The sequence below is a fragment of the Cebus imitator genome, unplaced genomic scaffold (assembly GCF_001604975.1).
Source record: "Cebus imitator isolate Cc_AM_T3 unplaced genomic scaffold, Cebus_imitator-1.0 Scaffold515, whole genome shotgun sequence".
Classification (NCBI taxonomy): domain Eukaryota; kingdom Metazoa; phylum Chordata; class Mammalia; order Primates; family Cebidae; genus Cebus; species Cebus imitator.
Genome location: NW_016107830.1, coordinates 643,936 through 669,626, shown reverse-complemented (window position 1 = coordinate 669,626; position 25,691 = coordinate 643,936). Strand labels below are relative to the sequence as shown.

At 36.1% G+C, this 25,691-nt stretch overlaps 1 protein-coding gene across 6 annotated transcripts in view; it reads left to right on the top strand.

Moving 5' to 3' along the window:
* The window catches only part of MCTP1 (multiple C2 and transmembrane domain containing 1), a 571,324-nt gene that overhangs the window by 441,128 nt on the left and 104,505 nt on the right, over positions 1 to 25,691 (top strand). For all 6 annotated transcript variants that reach the window (XM_017514095.2, XM_017514096.2, XM_017514093.2 and 3 more), the window contains one exon: positions 25,148 to 25,267. In XM_017514095.2, the coding sequence (XP_017369584.1) occupies positions 25,148 to 25,267 (120 nt within the window). The remainder of the gene's footprint in view (positions 1 to 25,147; positions 25,268 to 25,691) is intronic.

Sequence of the window (25,691 nt, the reverse complement as noted above, 5' to 3'; positions counted from 1 at the left end):
GCTAAATGCCCCAATTAAAAGGCACTGACTGGCAAATTGGATAAAGAGTCAAGACCCATTGGTGTGCTGTATTCAGAAGACCTATCTCATTTGCAAAGACACACATAGGCTCAAAATAAAGGGATGGAGGAAGATTTATCAAGCAAATGGAAAGCAAACAAAAGCATCGGTTGCAATCCTAGTCTCTGATAAAACAGACTTTAAACCAACAAAGATAAAAAAAAATCATTACCTAATGATAAAAGGATCACTGCAACAAGAAGAGCTAACTATCCTAAATGTATATGCATCCAATACAGAAGCAAAACTGAAGAAGATGAGACATGAAAAACCCTTCAAAAAAATTAATCCAGGAGCTGGTTTTTTGAAATGATTAACAAAATAGGAAGTCAAATTATCTGTTTGCAGATGACATGATTGTATATTTAGAAAACTCCATCGTCTCTGCCCCAAAAGTCCTTAAGCTGATAAGCAACTTCAGCAAAGTCGCAGGATACAAAAATCAATGTGCAAAAATCACACATTCTATACACCAGTAATAGAGAACCAAATCAAATCATGAGTGAATTCCCATTCGCAATTGCTGCAAAGAGAATAAAATACGTAGGAATACTACTAACAAGGGATGTGAAGGACCCCTTCAAAAAGAGCTACAAACCACTGCTCAAGGAAATAAGAGAAGACACAAACAAATCCCATACTCATGAAGAGGAAGAATCAATATTGTGAAAAACACCCCATACTCATGAAGAGGAAGAATCAATATTGTGAAAATGACCATACTGTCCAAAGTAATTTATAGATTCAATGTTATTCCCATCAAGCTACCATTGACTTTCTTCATAGAATTGGAAAAAACTACTTTAAATTTTACATGAAACCGAAAAAGATCCTGTATAGCAAAGACAATGCAAAACAAAAAGAACAAATCTGGAGGCTTCACACTACCTGACTTCAAACTATACTACTACAAGGCTACAGTAACCAAAACAGCATGGTACTGGCACATGAATAGATATATAGACCAATGGAACAGAACAGAGGCTTCAGAAATAACAGCACACATCTACAACCATGTGATCCTTGACTAAACAAGCAATGGGGAAATGACCCCCTGTTTAATAAATGGTGTTGGGAAAACTGGCTAGCCATATGCAGAAAACTGAAACTGGACACCTCCCTTATACAAAAATCAACTCAAGATGGATTACAGATTTAAATGTTAAGACCTAAAACCATAAAAACCCTAGAAGAAAACCTAGGCAATACCATTCAGGACATAGGCATGGGCAAAGACTTCATGACAAAAACACCAAAAGCCAAAATTGACTAATGGGATCTAATTAAACTAAAGAGCTTCTGCACAGCAAAAGAAACTATCATCAGAGTGAATAGGTAACCTACAGAATGGGAAAATATTTTTGCAGTCTATCCATCTGACAAAGGGCTAATATCTAAATTCTACAAGGAACTTAAATTTACAAGAAAAAAGCAACCCCATCAAAAAGGCAAAGGATATGAACAGACCTTTCAAAAGAAGACATTTATGCTGCCAACAAACATATGAAAAAATGCTCATCATCACTGGTTGTTAAAGAAATGCAAATCAAAACCACAGTGAGATACCATCCCATGCCAGTTAGAGTGACGATCATTAAAAGTCAGGAAACAACAGATGCTGGAGAGGATGTGGAGAAATAGGAATGCTTTTAAACTGTTGGTGGGAGTGTAAATTAGTTCAACCATTATGGAAGATAGTGTAGTGATTTCTCAAGGATCTAGAACTAGAAATGCCATTTGACCAGCAATCCCTTTACTGGATATATACCAAAAGGATTATAAATCATTCTGCTGTTAAGTACACATGTACACAGATTTTTATTGCATCACTGTTCACAATAGCAAAGACTTGGAACTAACCCAAATGCCCATCTATGTTAGACTTGTTAAAGAAAATATGGCACATATATACACTGTGGAATACTATGCAGCCATAAAAAATGATGAGTTCATGTCCTTTGCAGGGACCTGGATGAAGCTGGAAACCATCATTCTCAGCAAACTAACACAGGAAGAGAAAACCAAACACCACAAGTTATCACCCACAAGTAGGAGTTGAACAATGAGAACATACGGACACAGGGAGGGGAATATTACACACTGGGGCCTGTCAAGGAGTAGGGGCAAGGGGAGGGATAGCATCAGGAAAAATACCTAATGTAGATGACGGGTTGATGGGTGCAGCAGACCACCATGGCACATGTATATCTATGTAACAAACCTGCATATTCTCCATATGTATCCCAGAACTTAAAGTATAATACTGTAAATAAAAATTCAACAGATATTAAAACCAGGCAAAAAAAATTTTAAATGGCAAAATCGCAGTGAGTTTTGCACCAACCTAATATTTAAACCTTTTGAGCCACATGCTACTCATCTGTAAAATGGGGCTAATAAAATAACATGATTCACAGTTACTGAAAAGAAAATGCAGCTGACCCTCAAAGAACATGAGGTTGAATTGCAATGGTCCACTTATACAAGAATTTTTTTCAACCAAAGGCAGGTAGAAAATACAGTATCCATGGAATATGAAGCCCACATATAGGACGGGCCAACTTTTTATATACCTGGCTTTCTCAGGGCGAGCTACAGGACTTGAGTATGTTCATGTTTTGATATCAGAGGGTGGTCCTGGAACCAATCCCTGGTGTATACCAAGGGACAACCATATAGAATAATGCCATTTAGCACAGTTCCTGAAACATGCTAAATGCTTAATGAGTGCAGGCTTTTATTTGGGTTTATTTATACTGGGAAAATATTGACGTAATGGAAATAAATTACAAATATACATACAGTATTTCAGGTTGCATATGTAAATGAAGGAATCACACTGATGCTTAGAGAACAAGAGGAAAAATAAGATAGTTCCAGTGCTGAAGGTGGCACATAAAATGCAGAGCTCAAGTACTAGATGGGGGAAGGTCAAAATGTAGGATCAGTGTGTCCCAGAAAGTCAATGAAGGGAAACCCTATCAGATACATGACTCATAATTTTTTCGATATTTCTATATTAAGCCCATTAGTTGCTCAGTGTAAGCCCAACTGTTTCCAGTACTAAGACCTCAAAAGTTCTTATTCAAGAGCCTTTGAAAAGTTGACACTGTATAATGTGAACAAAATCACCAGAGTTAAATACAATGCTGTGTTTCATAGAATTCTTTCTTTTAACTTCCCTCAGTAGAGGCTGCTGCTGCAACACCAAAATGCAGTTCCGTCAAAGCAACTAAATACAGACGATGAAATTTGGAGCCAGACAGACTTGGTTTGAATTGTGTAAAATGCCACTTACTTGCTGGGTGGCCTTGAGCAAGCTATTTGACAGTGCTGGGAGCGTTTCCTGATCTGGAAAAGAGATATTAACTCCTACCTTGCATGGTTACTTTAAAGCTTATTACTCAAGTATGAAAAGCGCCTATCGCAGTCCTAGGCACAGGGACACAATAACTATTGAGGTAACATAGCTATGGGGTTTAAGTATGTTACTCTCAAATGGTTTGGCTAAATCCAAAAATATAATTTAGAAGATCTAAAAAGGAATGTATGTCCTTCAGGCAACCTTCCATAAATACAATTTCTCACAACTGATTTTTGATAGGCACTGGGCAGCAAGCATTCAGCGTTATCCTCTTTTGACAAGTACTTGGAGTGCAAATATTCTGTTGCCAATTAGGGACAGACCATGCTTTAAGCCTCAGCTGAGATGGGAATATAGTTGACAACTCTTTTAAAAGTTGAGAAGTCTAACCAAAACATAAATCTGTAAAATGCCACCTCGCCTCCACATGGACATGGGCTGAGAATGGGACAAGCTTTTTCTCACAAACCTCAAAATTCTATGCCAAAGAGCATGACTGTAATTATTTTAGCCTGCAAAAAATGTTAAAGAAGGTGTTATGAAACTCCCAGTACCATAGGCATAAAGAAGGTCCCGTTAGAGCAACCCTTGAACAACTAACCTTATAACTTCCTGTGAGTCCTCTGCCAAAACTTGCAATGCTTTGGTGATAAGATAAATCACCTCTTTACAGAGTGGTTAACTGTAACCAACATGAGTGCTTCAGAGCATCTGCCAAAAAGAATTATTTGGGTTTTAGAATGATTAATCTCAAGCTATTTTTTAATACTGATTAAATAGATATTTGTTTTTTAAGCCCACACCTATTTTGTGACAATAAAGCCATAACATCAACACATTAGAAAACACTTTTTCCATTGTTTCTTTTTGCTTTGCATCCAGTCAGTCAAGTGACAAGTCATCAAGGTACAAGTTTAAAAGAAGATGTTGCCACATGGTGTAAAGGAGGGTAGAACTCACTGTTTCATCTCAGTGAAAATTCTTATCCATCAAGACAACTCTTCCACAAAACCCAACTCAAGATGACACAAAAGGACAGGTTCTATAGGATCATTAATCATTGAATGCCCAGAGGACTTCATGCAATTTGTCCGTAATGAATTTCTACCCATTTTGAAAAGTTTCAGAATGAACTATCTGAAAACATATTGTTTATGGCCAATTTTCCTAAAAACTGCAGGAGTCAATGGTAAAATATTTTGCCTAGAATCCCCTTGCTGCCTAGGTAGAATTTTGGCTTAAGAAGGTTGACTGGCGAATTATCATGGAGAAAACTCACTCAGAATGTCTAGTGATAAAAAGGTTCATAATTTGGAGAATAAATAATCACCTCTTTTAAACCAGAAAGCCATGCTGGACTTACTGTCTACCCTTAGCATTGACATAGATGAACACTTCTGCAAGGATTGGAAACCACCTTTAAACATATATAAAGGCAGGAAATCTGTGAAGATTGTGTTTATCTCAACCCTTCTGAACAACTGCACTCTGAAGTGTGCTAAGGGAAGCCAATCAGAAACAATGAGTATAAATTTGAAGAAATTAGGCCAGGCATGTTGGCTCATGCCTGTAATCCCAGTACTCTGAGAGGCCGAGGCAGGTGGATTACCTGAGGTAAGGAGTTTGAGACTAGCCTGGCCAAAGTGGTGAAACCCCATCTCTACTAAAAATACAAAAACTTAGCCAGGCCTCATGCTGCACGCCTGTAATCCCAGCTCCTTGGGGGAGCCGAGGCAGGAGAACTGCTGGAATCTGGGAGGCAGAGGTTGCAGTGAGCCAAGATCTCACCATTGTACTCCAGCCTGGGCGACAGAGCGAGACTTCATCTCAAATAAATACCTAGGTAAATAAATTTGAAGTAATTTATCTTGCTTTATGTAACTGGGGAAGGAAACCAACCAAGTCAACTGAGATCTGGAAATCTATACCCCCACTCTCTGCAATAACACCATGGGAAACAATGACACTAAAATAGCCCCTTGTTCTAAATTCTAAGACCTAACAGACAAATTCAGTTCCTTCTATGTGGGTTACCTGAATTTTCTAAGATGATGAGAAAAATCAAATTTGGTAAGATCTTGGGTGTTCTCTTTCAAGTTAAATTTTATTCAGTCATTCTGTCTGATCAGTCCTAGTCAAACAGGTAGCAGGAAGGTAAGTCACATTTTCCAGAACACAGATTGGATTAGAGACAGCTTTAATTTACCAGGAGGCCATTGAGAAGAAGAAAGACCTCCCTTCATTAAAGTTACTACCACATAATTGCAATGTCTTATCCAACTGTAGGAGAGAAAGGGTGGTGCCATCACAGCGATCAGAAGGAGAGTAGTTGTAGCCCTTAACCTACTTTATCTGTTTTATAGTCTACTCTCTAGGAAGACTTTAGTGCAGTATGTAAACTTCATAGGGCCTGTCGATGGTGTTTGAGAAGAGTGAGAATTTTTAGTCCATACTGAAAATGGGTCTCTAAATTAGCTGATCGCCTGAAGCCCTCAGGGAATAACCAAAAATGCAGATTCCAGGGCCCCACTGCCAGAAATTCTAATTAAGTCAGATGGGGGCCAGGAGTGATAGACAAATTTAAAATTTTTCAAAATCTATAAGAATTACATCAAAATGTTTAAATGGCCTTTTTAACTTACTTTTGTATGTGTATGTATATGTGTGGAAAGCCAAATCATACTTTCAGACATGTCTGGTTCAATCAGAACTTGCTATTTCTTGGCTTGTTTTTCCTCTGTGTTAGCATTGACCGGATTTCCTCTAAGTGGCAATAAATACCTTTGAGTTTACATTATTCTAGTGTTCTGTCAGGGGAAAAAAGAGAGATTCTCTTCTTTCGTAATTCCAAAGACCCACAGTCGAATCTCACTCTTCTGATTGGCCGGTCCTTGAACCGATTACTATAACCAGGAGCAGCTGATACTCTTGCTGACCAGGTCTGGGTCAAATGTCCATCCACGGAAAGCCAGGGGTGGAACCAGCACCACCAGAAACCATCAACTAAACGAGGAGCAGTTTCCCCAAGGAAAATCAGAGTGCTGAACAGAACAGGAGATGCCAATCAGAGAGAGACGGTAGATGGACCAACAGTTCCTAATAAAGGCCATAATTATCACATATCTGAACCAACAATTAGATGAGAAGAGGAAATATGTATAAATAAAAATTGATACACTGAACTTTGGTAAAGCATGCTGCCTTCCCCATACTAATTTACTTGTATTGCAGATTAAGCCTGATCAGTACAACTAGAATATACCTAGAATTGAGGTTGAAGTATAGCAAAAGAAACAATGAAACAATAGCAAGAATCCCTCAGAAACCAGCACTGTACTTATAGTAATCAGTGCTTCAGGGAGCTGAGACCCTTGTACTTGTCAAAAAGATGGCGGAGTTCAAAGATTAAGAGGTAGCAAGTTGCAATTCCTTCTATAAGGCAAACCAGACAGTTTGGTTTTTGGTTTTTTTTGTTTCTTTGAGAGGGAGTCTCTCTTTGTTGCCAGGCTGGACTGCAGTGGCACAATCTCGGCTCACTGCAACCTCTGCCTCCTGGGTTCAAGCAAGTCTTATGCCTCAGCCTCCGAAGTAGCTGGGACTACAGGCACCACCACACCCAGCTAATTTTTAAATTTTTAGTAGAGATGGGATTTCACCATGTTGGCCAGATGGTATCGATCCCCTGACCTTGTGACCCACCCACTTCTGCCTCCCAAAGTGCTGGGATTACAGGTGTGAGCCACTGAGCCCAGCCCAGACACAGCTTAGCTGTGCCAAAGCACTGGGTAAGTCTTGAAGATGTGAGAAGATGAGAGATTTTCAGACATAGGGCTTCTCTGTTACAGGTTTTCAGTACCAAGTCATCAAGAGCATTTCTTATCTTTGACACCTTTTATCTTTAACACAGTCTTTAAAATGGATCTTAAAATGGGGAAGGAGAAAAAAATAGTTTTAAATGGACAGGGAGACATTTTTAGAGTAGATTAATAAAATAATACCCTTAAATAAGTATAGTCATTTATATTTAATAATCTTTATATATTTAGAATTTTTTCATACAATCTTGAAGAGAAGCTACAAAAATTGTTTAAAATCCTCTCAAATTTTGCCACCTTATTTTTTGGAAATAATATTGTGAAGTAGAGATTAAAAATGATTGCCATTGCACATGGTAGAAAATGCTTGCTTTACCCTAAACTCAGTTTTTCCATCTGCAATATGGGTATAAAAATAAAAACATATAATTGAAATTGATAAAGGGGAAAAAAGTTAAATGATCCATTGGGGCTTAGTTATAGAAATGTGTAGTTATAATTATTCCTTCATTGTAATAATTTTATTTAAAATTATTTAAATCCAGCTTCATATCTAACTCCTATTTAGGTTTCAGAATAATAAAAATCCTTAAATATATTAACAGTAGTATATTAATCCATGGAAAATTATTTCTTAGAAGTTAGATAAACATTAATAGCATTTAATGAATTTTCATAGTATAATTGAATTGATATTTCCATTTTACAGTTGAGGGAGAAGGCCCCATAAATAATTACTTAATATTTATGGACACACTTCCCATGGGAAGAATAAATAAAAATACAGATAAATATACATATGATAGAAATTTATATACACACGTGTTATATCTATATACACAAAGATGTTATATCCATGTACGCACTTGGCAAACATATTTATACATACCTATTTTACCTTGAACACTAAAATGTTTCAGCTGATTTAGGGCTCTCATTATCCATAAAATTTCTCAATTAAAAAAAGCTCACTTGTTTTATGGGAGAAGTCTTAGAAAGCTTTATTCAGCCCTTTTTATCTTTTCGTGTCTTCCTTTTTAGGCTTTTCTTCCCCATCTGTATGCCAGTTACCCTCTATTTTGCATAAAGGAGAGGAAAACAAAGCTATGCAGACAACCCAGAGCATTTCTTGATAGATGGTATGATATGTTTTACTTTTAGGTAGCATATTGCCCTCTCTTTGACACCAACTCCATTGCTGTAATTGGCAATGAGACCAAGACCAAGATGATGTTGAGCTGGTGTTTTTTTCTAACTGGTATTTAAAAGCTGTACATTATTCCGTGCCTCCTCAAGATTGCTCTGAAGCTAGAAAAGAGGAAACACATTGCTGTCTCTTTATTACACTAGTAAACCCTGAATCCAGAGTTGCCACTGAGTGGACGTCTTTATTAGAGCAAGAAACGTGGTGAACACTTCTGGACAGGAGCGTGATCAAACAGATCTGAAAGGCAAAGACATAAATGAAAGAAGTGCAATGTTGCCACAACAGTGAACTAGTGAAAGAAAGGGGAACTGGAATCTGCCCAGTGTCACGCACTTAGAGAACAAAGCCACACCTGTCTCCCTGAGAGATAGAATAGCTCCAGAGAAGCTGACGGCAGAACAGGGAGGCAGTTTAGATTGCAGCAATTGATAGAGAAATTGGCTATAGAAACAACGGGAAATCTGCCAGGGCCCACCTGCTTTTCCATGCTTGATACTATATAACTTAGTTATCTTACAAACATGTGTATTAAGCTTTATTAGGAAAAAAATTAAGAAATGTTTTGTAGCAGTATAGGAAGACATAGGATTATCCTAGAATTTTAGAAGTGATGGCATAAAAACAGTTGGAAGTGGTTTTCAGATGTATTTCACTTATCCTGCTGTGTTCAGCAGTTTTCATTTCTATTTTCTTGATGTATATTGAGAAAAACAAACCCAACCAACCTAAGGGAGCTGCTGACTTTTGCTGACCGGAAAAATGAAACAAATCTCTCCTAACATGTATTCCTGCTGTATTTCCCATAGATGAATGTGAGGGTTTTATTCCTGATCGGTGGTAGTGTAGGTAACTTGGTAACAGAGATCACTGAGGAATGCAAATAAAAACCTAAGACTTTAAGCCCAAATTAAAAGAGTTCCTCACCCATGATTACGAAATAAGAAAACATCCTCGTATTTATCCAGTAGTGCTTTCTTCAGGGCTGAGAAGATGACTTTGTATACACCATCCTCATTCTTCTGTGCCAAGGTTTGTTTTCAACTTTTTTTTCCTTTCTCATGTTGGGCTAACCTGCCCTTTTTTCCTTTCTATTTCTTTCCATATCTTCTCTGACAGTGCTATCCTTAGCATTTTAAAAAATATTCTCAGCCATTTATTATTTAGAAAGTAAGGCGTTCAAAAAAATTTTTTTAACTGATTCTATTTTTCATAGTAATTTAGAACTATTATATCTGCATAATAGTCTCACCTTACGGCAGTAGCATATTGCCACTTTCCATCAATTATAATTAGCAAAGATTTATGTTGATACTTGCTTTAGCTATTTTGTAGTGGCTTTATTGAAACTTCTGTGAACTCAAATGAGGACAAACTGTCCAGAGAATCACCATGTGGATAGTGTCATCGACCAGCATTTTAAAATATTTTGAAAGTAGTGGCAAGATAAACCCAAGATCCCTTACCATTAATTTGTAAGCCTAGTTTCTCTCAGTTATTTGTATTGGAATTTACCTCCACAAAAGTTTAGCACTTTTTATTTTATTTATTTGTGTATTGTGTATTTATGTATTTTTAGCACTTTTTATTTTAAATGAAATATAAATAATAAGTGAAATTTTATTTTCCTGAAATATAATTTCTGTGTCATAACATTCACCCATTTTGAGTATAGAATTCACTGGTTTTTAGTAAATTTCCAGAGTTGTACAACCATCATCTCAGAGGATCCTTCATGCCTGGTACAGTCCTCCCCATTCCCACCTCCCGCTCCTGAAAACCACTAATGTGTTTTCTGTCTCTAGGGATGTGCCTTTTTTGAGCATTTCATATAAATGGAATCATACACTATGTCCTTTGCATCTGACTTCTTTCACTTAGTGTGGTGATCTTGAGTTCATGATGTGCAATGTGTCAGGAGTGTCTTCTTTTATTTTTACTTTTTTGAGACAGGATCTTGCCTAGGCTGGAGTGCAGTGATATATTATGGCTCCTGGCGCCAGTGACTAGCTGGGACTACAGGCATGTGCCACCACTCCCAGCTAATTTTTAAAATTTTTTGTAGAGACAACGTCTCACTATGTTGTCCAGGCTGGTCTTGAACTCCTGGACTCAAGTGATCCATCTGCCTCAGCCTTCCAAAGTACTCGGATTACAGGTATCTTCTTTTTATTGCTTAATAGTATTGATTGGATATAGCAATTCTTTGATTATCAATTTATCAGATGATAAACATTTGGATTGTTTCTATTTAGGGAATAATATGAATAATGCTGCAGTGCATATTCATGCATATATCTTTATGTAAGCATATGTTTTTATTTTTCTTTGATAGGAGTAGAATTATTGGTTAATATAGTAAATGTATGTTTACATTTTTAAGAAACTACCAATATGTTTTCCAAAGTAGCTGTACCATTTTACATTCTTACCAACAATGTATGAGGGTTCTAGTTTCTCTGTATCTTCACCAACATCTAGTACTTTCTGTCCTGATTATAGCCACTCTAGCGGGTGTGAGGTGGTATCCCATTGTGGTTTAATTTCTGTTTCCCTAGTAATGAATGATTTTGAATATCTTTTCATGTGCTTATTTGGCATTCAGATGTTTTATTTAGTGAAATGTCTATTTAAATCTTTTGCCCATTGTTTAATTGTGTTTTTGACTTTGTATTATTACGTTTTAAGTACTCTATATACTCTGAATACAAGCCCTTAATCTTATACATGATTTGCAATTATTTTCTCTCAATGTGTGGCTCATCTTTTCATTTCCTTTTTTTTTTTTTTTTTTTTTTTTTTTTTTTTTTTTTTTTTTTTTTTTTTTTTTTTTTTTTTTGAGATGGAGTCTCGCTGTGTAGCTCAGGCTGGAGTGCAGTGGTGTGATCTCAGCTCACTGCAACCTCTGCCTCCCAGTCTCGGTTCAACAATTCTTCTACCTCAGCCTCCCAAGTAGCTGGGATTACAGCATGAGCCACCATGCCCAGCTAATTTTTGTATTTTTTGGTAGACAGGGTTTCAGCATGTTGGCCAATCTGGTCTTGAACTCTTGACCTTGTGATCCGCCAGCCTTGGCCTCCCAGAATGCTGGGATTACAGGCGTGAGCTACTGCACCTGGCCATCTTTTCATTTCTTAATGGTGTCTTTTGGAGCACAAATGTTTTTAACTTTAATGAGGCCAAATTTTTAAATATATAATAAATATATATACATATGTACACAGACATTTATACATACAGAGAGAGAGAGAGAGAACGAATGCTTTTGGTGTTGTATTTGTGAATACCTTGCCTACCCCAAGGCCACAATATTTTCTTCTAGAGGTTTTATGGTTTTAGTTCAAGGATCCATTTGGTATCACCTTTTTTTTTTTTTTTTTTTTTTTTTTTTAAGAGGCAAGGTCTCACGGTGTTGCTCAGGCTAGAGTACAATGGCTATTCACAGGCTCAATCACAATGCATTGTAGTCTTGAACTCCTGGGCTCAAGCGATCACCCACCTCAGCCTCCTAAGTAGCTAAGGCTACAAATGTGTACCTGAATTTTTTGTATATAGTAATTTTATTACTTTTAAAGATGATTACATTTTACATTATTGTGCTCATTCCCACAAATGTACCTGAATTTATCTTTTGAAAAGTTCAGAAGACATGTAGAAAGGTTTTTGGTTTTTATTTTTATTTTTTGGCACCTCTGACCTAATCACAAACAGCACCACCTTCTTTTTAAAATAGCCATCTACTAAGAGCTCACATTTTTCTTTGAGAGGACATTAAATTTCAGAGAGATCTGAAACCTTCCTGAAGCTTGTGAATGATTTATAGGATTGAGCAAAGTAGTCTTTAGAATCCCTGTCCCAACAATGATTATCCAAGTAAATTGTCAACAAGAAACTAATGATCATCATGTGAGAGTGTGACATCACATCTGAACGTATGATTAACACCTGCTTAATATCCATCCTTTTTTGTTTAAATAGAATGCAATATTCAATTATTCTTGAAAACTGATCCTAGTAAATCATTGATTTTAAAAACTTCAGAAATTTTGATTAAAAAAGTATTCAAAGAAGTATACATGTTTCTTGAGAATTGTACATCAGTGCCATGCAGCTCAACAAAATATGTCCACTCCTGACAGGTCATTTTTAGAAACGAGATTTTATGGGCAATCAGCTACAATGAGAAAAAAAATGCCTGAAAGATAATACATCTCGGCATCTCCATGTCAATGAAGTGAAAGCTTTTCTGAAAATGAAATGGCCTTCTTTTAGAACTCTGGAATCCTAAACTACAGACATTTCAGGAACTATTTTGGCTGAAAATGATAGCAGAGATTTTTCCTTTTCATAATTTTTATTACAGTGGAATTGGTTTTGTATTTCTAACAGTTTGACAAGAGCTAATTACAATGCGCTCATCTGTTTTGCGGACTAATTTGAGCCATCGGGCATCAACACCATAGACATGCAGCAGCATTGCAAATGATACGCATGCTTCCCTTGCTCCAAGAATTTGTACTTGCTATAAAAGAAAACAGATTTGGACAGCCCTGAAAAAGTCGGGTTTGGTTTGAAGAAAACATTTCAGAATTACATTAGAGCTGGCCTACAAGTGAACTAAAAATACCTGCTCATCTCAGTGGTCTTGGCCCAGGGCCTTTCCTTTTACTGTAAAAGTCAGGCTGTTTGAACAGTTGGAGTTCGGCTTGCTTGCTGTCTAAACTAGTGTTCTCTGATAACTTCTGTTACCATTGAAACACAAGCCCCATTGCATTTAAGAGAATGTTTAGAGGTGTGGAAAATAGCCAAGAGAAATGTATACTTAGTGCTCAAACCTTTAGGCTTCCCGTGCAGTAACTAGACCACTTAGAGCTGTTAAGAAATGGGAGAAAGACATTCATCAGTAAACATTACGCAGCAAGGGTAAAAGATGGAATGGAGTAAAGAAGGTTGTTAAAATCAGCCTAAGATGATTATTTGAATTGCAAAGAGAAATGTTCAGACATAGCTAGAGCTGCTAAACATAACTCTTGAAGTTTTTCCAGAACAGAGGGATTGGGGGAATGAGACCAGTGAAGGAGAAAATTAGAAAATTATAAGACAGAATGGGAGATGAAGTTTCAGAAGCTGGTAAACGATAGCTGAAATATATGATATTATTAGGTCTTAAATCTATTTATGAGGGTGAAATTTTTAAAACACGCTTCCTGACTTTGGCTCTGTGATTTTAAGATTTAAATGAACGTATTAAATCCAGTCAAAGAATAATCAACAATAACTGCAAGGTTATATCATGAAGGATTAAAAAGAAAGATCAGAATTCAGTGGCCCAGGAAAGATAGTCATGATAGGTTGGATAAGTCTGAGTGAAATAATTTCAGTGGAAAAAAGTCAGAATGGTACCAAATATCCAAAAACTTGGCAGAATGCAACATTCTGCACATCAGCTACTATTAAAAAGGAATTACCATAATTGATCATCTGCTTTTTTAAAGGCATTCCTATTCAGTGAGTTAGAGCTGGAGGTGTAAAGACTGAAGGACTAATTTTTAAAGTAACTTGTATCACAGACTTTACTAACATGTGTTTGGCTTGTTAGATAGCTGGGTATCATTTTCTGGCACGGTATATAGAACAGAGGGAGTTTCCCCCATGAGCAACTGAAGTGCCAGCTGTTGCCCTAAATATTGTACCTGTTCATGATGGAGATAGCTTTAAAGCCAGATTTCAAGCATAGGGAAAATTTTACATTTTGTACATCAGCAAACATTGGTATAAGATTTGTGTGTCTAGATACAGCATTTACATACACAAAGGGGAACTGATCAAAAATTGATTTCAAAAATAGGAGTGGTAACATTCAATTTTTTAAAAGTTTAAAAGGAAATTGTGTTTAATAAGCTTTGATAAATCTTTACCTCACTTCTGGAGCCTTAGAAAATATATAGAAATGGTAAATTTCTATAAAATAAATAAAAGATCACAGTGAATCCAACAGTTTTGTTAAATAATAACTTAAAAACCTGAAAGACAGGAAGGAATATCAGAACATTATGTAATGATTAGACTATCATGGAAAAGGTAATCTTTTCATTGGAGGTGTAAGAAAAAGAAAAACTAAAAGACACTGAGAACCAACATTAAAACACTTTTTTTTTTCTTCCTTAGAAAATAATTAAAGCATGGACTGTTAGTGAGATAGTCGTGGGTCTTTCTTGAAAAAGCTGGATCCCGGGAAATGGGGCACTAGAGAAAGGCAAGCTTCAATGAGCTTAACAGCCTTCACTCATCCTTAAATGTTTCTTTGATGTAGTCCTTGAGCATTTTTTAGAGTGATTGTTACTTGATTCCAGCAACTTCCTCACGGGCCACATAATACCAATTCCTCTTAATCAGTCATTTAAAATAATAAATATGTACCGATCTGTAGTCTGCAAGACTGACTCTGCTTGCAGCCTGATTTTGAATTAGCTGAACTTCTCTGAATTATAAAGCTGTTAAAATTAAAACATCAACTATTTTGATAGTATGGTAAGCATGACAAACTACAAGGTAACGGACTAATTTCTAATGACAGGGACCTCTGAGAATCATTCTCCAGGCATCTATAAGCATTTGTCGCTTTCATTCTACATCCAAACTTTTACTAACATTAAATTCACAACATTGCCGGGATTTCTTATCAGTTATTCATGTGTAGTTATGTGATGCTCAAGTTGGACATACTCTGGGCTTTACATTTTGGAGTTGTCAGTGTTCTCAAAGCAAAGCCAGAGCCTTTCATCTCTGACTTTGATAAAAATGACACAAATTATCAGTACAACTTGTAAGCTGAAAAAAAAAAAACATTTAAATAAATAAATAACTTCCCAAGCCTTCTGGCTGGCAGGTTCTATTGATATAGTATCTCCATCAAGGAAAGTAGAGTGCATTATGCTATGATTAGTTGATAGCTTCATCTTTGAGGTTGTTTGGGTCCACTTTGTTGTGGCGATTCTTCACTGGGTGCTTTCGTGGCTTGTATTAGCACATCTTCAAATGAGTCCTATCTAGTTGTCACATTTGCTTCTTTAATAGATAGAGTCAAGCTAGGTTTTTCAAAAAAGCATTGATGTACTAAGATTGTAGACTCTAATTTTCAGATACCAACTTCAAAAATCCAGCATACATTTTCACAATGTAAAGAATTGGAACTCTCTGAGGTATATTTGTTACTCCTGGTAAACCTGAAGAAACAATTTTTTTTTCAACATCATCAATAAATAAAGTTTCAGTATATATATATTGAAGTCACAGCTTGCCAATAAATCAACCAATTTCTCACTTTTTTTCTACGCCTTCCCATATACCTCATCCTGTTACCAGAACAGAGATAGTTCTCTTGATACATTTTGCCTTCTCAATATAAAGGCATTTGGTAGATAGTGCACTTTGATTTTTTTCCTCTACATATAAGAAACACACATACACACCCCAAAACACAACGGATCAGGTCTTGTCAGTTTGGTATCTGGTTGAAACTAGTCAAAAAGAAAGCAGTTTTAATTCTAATTGAGAGATGAGAGAAAAGTAACTGTGCATGAGGCTCTTTTGAGCATATTAATGCTCCCTGTATCACTGTGGCATGATCATAGGAAATAGCAAAATAAGTTGGAAACATCCAGTGGGTCTAAGTTCGTCATCAATTCCGTGCTACTGTGTATTTTAGAAGGTTGTCCAAACAAAGCAAAGCCTCTCTTCAAAAGAGCAACACATCATACTTTAAAACCACCTTGAAAAGGTTATCGTTATGCTAGGAATTAATTAGGTTCACTTTGCCTATCTCCTCTTCCTCGTTGAATGGAGGTGGTACAAAAAGCTTTAGTGGAACCAACCAGAAATGAAGACCTTTGAACAGGTGGTGGTGCCATCTGGCTATTTAAATCAAGGCAAAACCACCCCCTTCCCAGAAGACTAGGTTCCGAAGACTGTGATGATGATGTGGTGGAGCCTGACTTAATTTGAATGAGCGTAAATGGGCATAAGGGGTTCACCTCCAGTACTTTAGGCATATTTTTAAGAAATGTTAAACATTAATAGGAGAATCTAATGCAAATGCTTATAAGGACAGTTTTTTCTTTGCTACTGACTTATTTTAAATCAAGTCATAATTCATATCATCACATAGAAAATATACCTACCTTTGTCCTGTATACACTTGTATATATAGTTTCTTATTTTTTAAGTTAATTGTAGAATATTATCTATATGAGAAACAGACAAGTTTTCTGAAAGAGGAGTGATTTTAGCTTTTGGGGCAGAAAAATTCTTCATTGGGTGAGACTGTCACACATATTTGAGAGTGATTCATGCTGGCTTCACCCACCAAATGCCAGTATTTCCCTTCTCCCGCTCTAGTCATTGTGACAACTAAAAACACCCCTGCATATTTCCAAATGCGCCCTAGGGAGGAAAGTGGCAGCTCAGCACCAAAATGTTTGAAAATTGACCCTCCTTCTTTTTATACCCGCTTTCTTGTGCCAAAAAGGATTTAATGAAGCAATTGGTGGGATTTATTCACAAACAGTGCTTTCATTGGCTTCTGACTTTCCTACTCTTCAATCAAGTTTTTAATTCAGAAATTTCACCTCTTTGCCAACTCTGATGATGGCTTTTTCAAAAAGAAAAGCAACATATTTTAGGTCCCACTTTACCCAGCTCTCTTCTTTGAGGCCAATCTTATTGGTAGAGGTAAAATAATTTCCTTTTAAGTATTTATTAACTATAATCAGTTTTTATATATTGATAAACACCTTGAATATTCCCCCTAATCATTGCCTAGTTCCTCAAAAGGCATATCCTATGTATTTATTATATTTCTAATTTGAGGCCTCTCTCACTTCAAGAAACATTCTCATACCAAATGTTCTCTGTTAGGAACCAAAAATGTCCTTCCAGATTAACTCTTCTAAGCATATACACACTTTTGGCACATTTCTTCATTCTGTTTTTTTCCGAAATAGATACTGTCAAATGATGAAATAAACAGGAAAACATTAGGGGGTGAAGGTTGGGCAAAAAATGGGTTAATACTGTGAAGGCCTGAGTGTAAATGTGTGTTAAGTTTAAGAAAAAAATGAATTGAAATTAGGAAGGAAAAGGATTTTCTGAAAGGACCGTGAAATAATTAATTGTTTTGTAGGAGATGGCCTTTCCATGTAGGCAGAAATTTTTTCTTCACTTCTTTCTGAAGAGACAGTCAAATAGAGAATCTCATCTCTTAATTAGAAAGAAAAATACTCATCAAACACATCTCATCACTGGAGAGCTAATGATCCACAGCTGTTAGTCTGAAAGGGCAGGCTTTTTTTCCCAAACAGTAGGAAGTGTTAATCATTTTGGATGAGATTTCTTTTTAAAATATACTGTAGTTTGCAAAAGAATAGGATATTCAATATTCCAACTTAAATGATTTTTTTTGAAGTGGGCTCCCCCAGGGACACTGTCATGTGCCGCACTGAGTGATCATTGAAGACAGGCATCTTCCACTGCACTTCAGTGAGAGCATCAATTGATGGGATGATGTGAATGGCCCAGTCCTGCCTGAGACTGGTAAGACCCCAGGCTCAAAGAAATAAAAATCGTGCATGTCTTGCACCTCCTAAAAAATGGTGTTGCTCTAAAATCTTAAAATTTGGAACCACTCACTCTACTTTGTACAATATGCCTTGTTTAATATGACTGAAAAAGCCTTGCCCCACCTTTACTTAACTTCTCAGCAGAGCAGAATTTTTTTGTTGTTTAATCTTTATTTGAAAAGTAGGGCTTTTTTTGGTCTGTAAAAATATAATTGGCTAATTCAGTTTCCAGTCTTTGCCTTTACAGCCACCTTGCTAACCTCTTCTAAACATTTCGGACAGAAGAAAACCCCACTTAATAGAAACCTTATGAATAGCCAACTTTTGATTATTCAGAATTGTGCAATATAGTGGGAAAAAGGAAGAATAAAATTGGCTCCACAAACCTCATTTCTGCCATTCATTTCTGGCCTCTTTGCATACCAGACCTTTACCAGAACGCCTAAGAAGTGATATTCCATTTCTTTGTACTGATGAAAAGTAGTTATCCTAGAAGAAGGGGAAAGAGAAGAAAAAGATATAGAAAATCTACAAATTGGATAATTAGTACCTAAATAATTGATACCTTCAAAGCATCAACATTCAGTCTAAGACTCTTTACCTTAGAGTCTGTGGAGTTTTATGGGAACAGCACAGTGGACTAGGAAGGAGAAGACATGGCTCTGCCACTCAGGCTTGTTTTAGACAAGTCTTAAACTCCTGAGACTCAGTTTCTTCTTTTGTAAAAGGAAGGTGACAGTCCCTGCCTTCCAAGCCTACCTCTCAGGACTTTTTCCTTAAAGTTTGGTCTATGCAGTATGATATAAGACTTGTTAGGAGAAATTATGTTATATATATATTTTTGAGACAGGGTCTTGCTCTGTTGCCCAAGCCAGAGTGCAGTGGTACAATCACAGCTCACTACAGCCCCAACCTCCTGGACTCAGGAGTTCCTCCTGCCTCAGCCTCCTGAGTAGCTGGGATCACAGGCACATGCCACCGTGCCTGGCTAAATTTGTTTTGTTTTTAGTAGAGATGAGGTCTCACTAGGTTACCTAGACTGGTCTCGAACTCCTGGCCTCAAGCAATCCTCCCGTGTCAGCCTCCCAAATTGTTGGGATTACAGGCATGAGCCACCATGCCTGGCCTATTTTCCTTGTGGTAAATTAAAACTTTTCAAAAAAAACTCATTCTGAATATTTATGGTTAAAATTTAGAATGTTTTTGAAGTGTGACCCAAATAGATATTTCAAAATTGCATTTTGTGATGTTGATACTAATATTATAGGCAAGATAATAACTGATTTAGATAAAAGATTTTTGAATTTAAAAATGAAAAAGGACTATGAACAAGAATTGGAATTCATGAAACTGCTAGTTCTAACAAGCTTTTTTTTTCCATATATAGGGACGTAATAAGATTGTTAAAACATCGTTAACATTTTAATACTGAATTGTTTTGAGTTCACAAAATCTGCAGTGTTTCAGCCATTTACTAGTAATAATGAGTTTTTGTTAAGATCTAGCTTTGTATTGTTTCAATTATTAGTAAAACTTCTAACTTCAACCCTTCTGTTTAACTCTTATGATTTCCCACCAAAAAACTCCATTCCTCCTCAAACACAGGTCACCCTAAAGAACACCACCCATTTTCTACAACTGCTCAAAGAGCAATGATCATATTCACTTATCTTGAAATGTAAGTTTGTAAAGTCTGTGTAATTTAAAAAAAATTTAAATATGAAAAATATTACATTAATAATATAGTACTTTGTGATGAAGCATCTTCACATATATCACTAGCTTTTCCACAGTCAACTTTGTGAAATAGGCTGGTGTAACCATCTCCATTTTATAGGTAAGAGACTAAAGGAAAAGAGAATAATTGACTTGTGCAGGGTTTTATGATGATCGAATAGGAGAAGTTGAACTAAAATCACTTTTTTGGGCTTCTGGTCCAAACTATATTTTACCCTGCCACATTGTCTCCTTAGAGGGAGAATAATATGTATTAGTGAGCTTTTGCTATGTAACAAACCACCCCACAATTAGTAGCTTAAAGCAACTCTCATTTATTTAGTGATGATTTTGTTAGCAGTTTAGACTAGGCCCAGCTGGGCTCACTCGTGCATCTTTGGTTGGCTTCTGGTCTGTTAGTTGGCTTTGCTTGGATGCTGTCTGGCTTTCAATTGGAGTGATGGAGGCAACTATGCCCCATGTTTTTTTAAGCCTCTGTTTTCATCATATTTGCTACTCTGTCCTTGACCAAAACAAGTTATATGCCTAATCTCAGTCATTGTGGGAGGGTATTATAAAAGTCATGGATACAGGGAGACATGGAAAAATTGGGGTCATTACTGTACTCAGTCACCACAAATTAAACATGAAAAACTGAAAGTGGCACTGATTTCATCATCTTTTTTTACTTTAGTTGGCATGGCTTCTTCAGCATAGCTCTTACACTTGAAACAATCATTAGCTGTGGATTCTAGGGTAGTATATGAAAAGTGATAAGCTTCTAGAAGAGCCAAAAAAAAATTATATGCAGTTTAAGCCAATCAGTTCCTGCATGCCATAATACCTAATGCTTGTTGAGCATCTTATAGGTGTCAAGCATCAGCTTAATTGCTTCTCAAATCTGCAGAGTAAATAGTATAATTTTCACTTCTCAGATGACAAAACTAAGAGAAATCTAATAACTTGCCCAAGGTCCCAAAGCTAGTGACTAGAGAGTTTGGATGCCTCTAGGCCTGATTCAAACGCCCTTCTTTTTCTATTGTCCCACACTGCATCAGCTCCTTGAGGGATCACACAGTCCTGGCCAACAGCCCAATGCCAGTTGACAGAGTTTCTAACATGCAGGATACTGAGTAAAACTCTCAATATTCTTTTTCTAATGAAGGGACTATGTGTACTTATTACCATTTGACTAATGCCCCCTGAAGATTTTCTGGTGTCGAATTCTAATTATAAATTACAACAGCCATCTAATGATTAAAGAAGAAAGCCATCAAATTCCTAGAGTATTTCTAGTTTCTAATGAGCATGGATAACTAATGTAGGGCTAGATGTTTTGTTTGGAATGGGGCATGTATTCCATGAGAGTAAAATATAGACAGCCTAAGATTCCTTATTAAAAGGAGAGATGGGGGAGACACGAAGAGATTATGTGACAGAGAGAGAGGAAGAAATACAGAAGGGGTGCTATAGTGATGGAGTTGAAAGAATTAAATGCTCTGTAGACAGAGTAAGTGTCCTTATCACGTACTATAACATCAAAAAATTCTAAAATCTGCAGGTCCTCATTCCATGGCCCACAAAGGCAGAAAGCAGTTTCGGAAATGCAGATGTGGACACGTGCTAGACATTTTATGGTTTATGTTTGTATTCTGTTAATACATTAGAGATATTTAAAATTATTTCTTGATTTCTTTTTCCATCCCATGTTAATGCATTATTTTATCTCTCTTTTCCCCCATACCTCTGAAAATGTATAATCAGGACCAAGGACAGATCCTGCATTGTCTTGGCCTTCCTTGGGTTTCTTCCAGCTGCTTTCTTTGTCCTGCTACCCTAGTGGCGCACTAAAGGTCTGGCCTTTTGTGTTAGCTTAGGTTGTTTTTTGTTTTTTGTTTTTGTTTGTTTGTTTTTGTAGGAAAGAGGAGAGAATCGGTCTCTTTCCAAGGAGGAAGGAGAGAAGAGGTTCAGTGTGGATTGAATGAGCTAAAAAGCTCCTTTCTTCCTTTGAGGGCTCTCTTTATTAGAGAGAGCCAGCTAATAGGAATTAGAATCATCAGCTAATAGGAATTAGAATCATCACTAATACTATATTGAATAAATGATTGGGTGTTATACTTTTAAACATCCAGTATTTTGTAACACACGTGTTCAATAAATACATTTTTATTGTTATCCTGTATTCATGTTCTTTTCTTTGACCTTTTGAAATCTTCATCTAGGTGCTGAAAAAGAAAAATAAATGCTTTTGTATTTACAGTTTATTCAAAGCTCTCATTTAAAAAAAAAGATATTTTCAACAGTAGGAGCTGCTCACTCAATTACTCAAATATTAGATTCTTAAAACCACAATGGGAAAGGAGATGGTTTTTCTGTTGCCAGAATTCCTAAAATGAATGCAATTTCTTCCTTTGTCTCTCTCTTCTGTGTCTTTCCCCAGTCCATGTTCTGGTGCTCATGCTATTAGGACATATAAAAATACTGTAGACATTCATGAGAAGTGTGTACCAGTTCTGAGTGCTATATTTTAAGAAAGTTATTGATATATTGATTTGGATATGGTAAGAGGAAGCTGACTACAGTAAGGAAGTGCCTAGAAACCATACTCTGTAACTGATGCTTGAAGCAAGTGGTGATGTGAAACCTAGAGAAGAAGAAGGCATGAGAGATGTGCTGATTGCTTGTAGGATTATCATCTAGGGAGTTTTTTCTGTGGATGACAGACCTACAGCTGACATCAATACATGAACATTAAAGGAAATTTATTCTGGATAAGATGAGGACCCTAACACCAATGAGTGGACATTACAAGGGAAAATATATCTGCTCAATAGGTTAAAAAGATTATAATTTGTTGTATTCAGCAACGGGATAATCTGAGTTCCATCCATGAGGCCAGAACACTAAGTCAAATAAATGTCCTCAGAAAAGGCAAACGTAAAGAAGGTCCAGGAGAAAAGACCATAATATCCAAAATAGTTCATGACTGCATAGCCAAATGGAAAGAAAATCTTGTATAGAAGAATTACTAAGGTAGGCTTATTTGACAGAGGGAGAAATTTGTTAGTAGCATCCCAGGTTGTAATTCTGCATTTTCCTAAAGTCACTTGGTTTTATGTAGCAGATCTATAATAGTTTCACTAAGACAAATAATTAAACAGAATTCTGTCGAATGATTGGAGAACCCAGTGTCCATTTATCCATTAATTCAGTAAATATTTACTTTACAAGCACTTACGGTGCCCCAAGTACTGTTCCACATACTCAGGATAAAACACGTGAATGAAAACAAAGAGTCTACCTTTAAAGGAACTTACATTCTAGTGACTGCCTCAGTGTTACAAATAAATGTATAAAGAATGTGGACTCTAGCCAAAAATGATTTTCCCTTTTGCATGTATTGATATCTGTCAGATTTACCTTAATTCACTTCCTTAAAAAAGAATTATCTGTATAAAAATACATTTTAATAATCATAACCATCAAGTATTTATGTCATCTTTGTATTTTGTATACATTTCAAAAATTAAATGAAAATATTTTCTTTTTCTGGAAATCTTTCTGCTTTTCTCATGAAATAAAAGATATGGCTCACGTTTCATGTATTACAATATTTGGAACTTTTCTTATGCAGGAACTTAAATCTATAGTTACCATGTAATTCTGTCCAAAATAATTTCTTGGCTTCCTAAACTATTATCTATGTTTTTTGGTGCCCACTTGGTTATGAATATAAAAGAATTCGGTAAAATATACAGTATTCAAAATTTAATGTCACATTGAAAAAAAAACAGATGGTACAATAATATCATGAAGTCATTTTAAATATTCGAGAAATATTAAAGATGATTAGATTTATCGACCTTTGTCAAGATATGAGAACTCTAAGGCAAAGTAACTTTCTAAAGCTTGGAACCTTGGTCTCCTGGCCCTGAAACCAGGAGTCTCCCTACCATTTCACACTGTTTAATTTTCTCTGCTATTTAAATAGGCTGTAGGCTTCACTGAGATTTATTAAGAAGACTGCAAATGGCCCATGCTGCTGTGCCTAACATAGGAGTCCTTAGGGCACTGCCCCTAACTCTCCTGACCTATCAAATTCAAGATGTTTGTGTTACTCCAACCAGCTGGCTGAAACTCCCAGTTATGCCATGGTTCAGCTAAATCTTAGCAGGGAGAGGGCTTTCTAGCTTCCAGTATTATATTCTGCATTAATTACTTGAGAACCTTAATCAATAATTAGTTGACTTTCTGTGTTTTGTAAGATATGAATAACATTTACACAATAATGGTTTGGGGTTTTGTTTTTGCACAATTACTGGCCACCAAGCAGTATGTTAAATCTTTAACATATTTTAACTATTTAATTCTCACAGCCCTGAGGTGGATAATCCTATCATCCCCATTTTACCGGAAAAGAATGAAAGAAGGAATAGGTTGCTTAAAAGTTATATGGCTAGTAGCATTAGAGTCAGGAGTGGAACCTAGGTGTTAAATGCCTCCTGACTTAACATTACCTTAATCTGACAGCAAAAGCCACAGACCAGAGAATTTAGATGATCTGTCCAGGATTACAAGTCTGGTGAGGGGTGGCGGTGAATCACACTTTATATCTAACTTTGTGTTGCTTTATAATGTAAGTGTTCTTAGAATGACTCCATCTGCCATCCTGAGTTCTTAATCTAACATTTGTCTTACAATGAAAAAGTTTATATACTTGGAGAAGTAGGTAGTGTTAAAAAAGAATAATACAAATAGGCATTTTAAAATTTGTTTTGACAAAATTTTCTTGTAATAGCTATTTAATTTCTATGGTAATGCTGAATGTTAAGCCAACAATATTTTATACTTGTTGGTATCAGTGCTTTTTTTCATATTGTGAAATTTTGGGGCCTCTCTTGTGTAGAGTTGGCATCTTTATCTGCCTATTAAGCTTGTTATGTTGTATTATCCAAGTGAGATTTTTTAAAAGTCCCTGATAATAAATAGTGATTCTTTTTTTTATCATTAAGGCAGATAAACCAGGCTATTCCTGACAGTGTAGTAGAGTTCATTCTGCTGCTTTTAAAAAATTGTGTCCAACCTAACAATAATTTCACTGGAGGAGAAAAACTCAAATTTCCTCTTTGATAATGTAATGATATCAACTTTTCCTTCATAGAAATTAAACAGATTAAAAATCTTACCAGTGACTTTCCAAGGGTCAGATATATTTTTAGAAAAATGCCTAAAAGTTTCCAAGGCTTTCTTTGTTTTCAAGATAAATCTTCCTGTTCTGAAGCATTTGGTTTTGTGTTTTTGAAGTGGAGTATAAATAACAGTCCATTTAATGAAATTCAGTGTTGACTCTTCTCTCTTCTCTCTCCTCCAGCTCTTTCTCTTTGTTGTCTGGAACTTTGAGCTCTACATGATACCACTGGTTTTGTTGTTACTATTGACATGGAACTACTTCTTGATAATATCAGGGAAAGATAACAGGCAACGTGATACAGTAAGTCTCTACTTTCTTACTTGTATATGTTTTTGTTCTTATTCCGAATCCCTCTGACAAGATCAACATTGAATTTGTCTTTACAAACCAGAAATTCTGTCTATAAATACTCAAGTTTAGAGGAAAGTTTTATCAGATCAAAACTAACAATGCTTTGGTCCTATCACAAGAGAAAGTATTCACCTATTTCTAACATTACTCCTCCTGGTAGAAACTAAAAGAGGGAGCAACACCAAAGAATGAGCTATGATTTTCAATCATAAATGAATGTTACCTCGAGTAATTGTTTTATTCTCCTTATTTGTTATATCTTAATGAAACCTGATTTAAGATACATTGTCACAAAATTATCGATGATCAAGCTAAGTGATTGTATTTTACTTAAGACAGATGATTCTTTGTGCTCTCTGTCATTGGAAGGAAT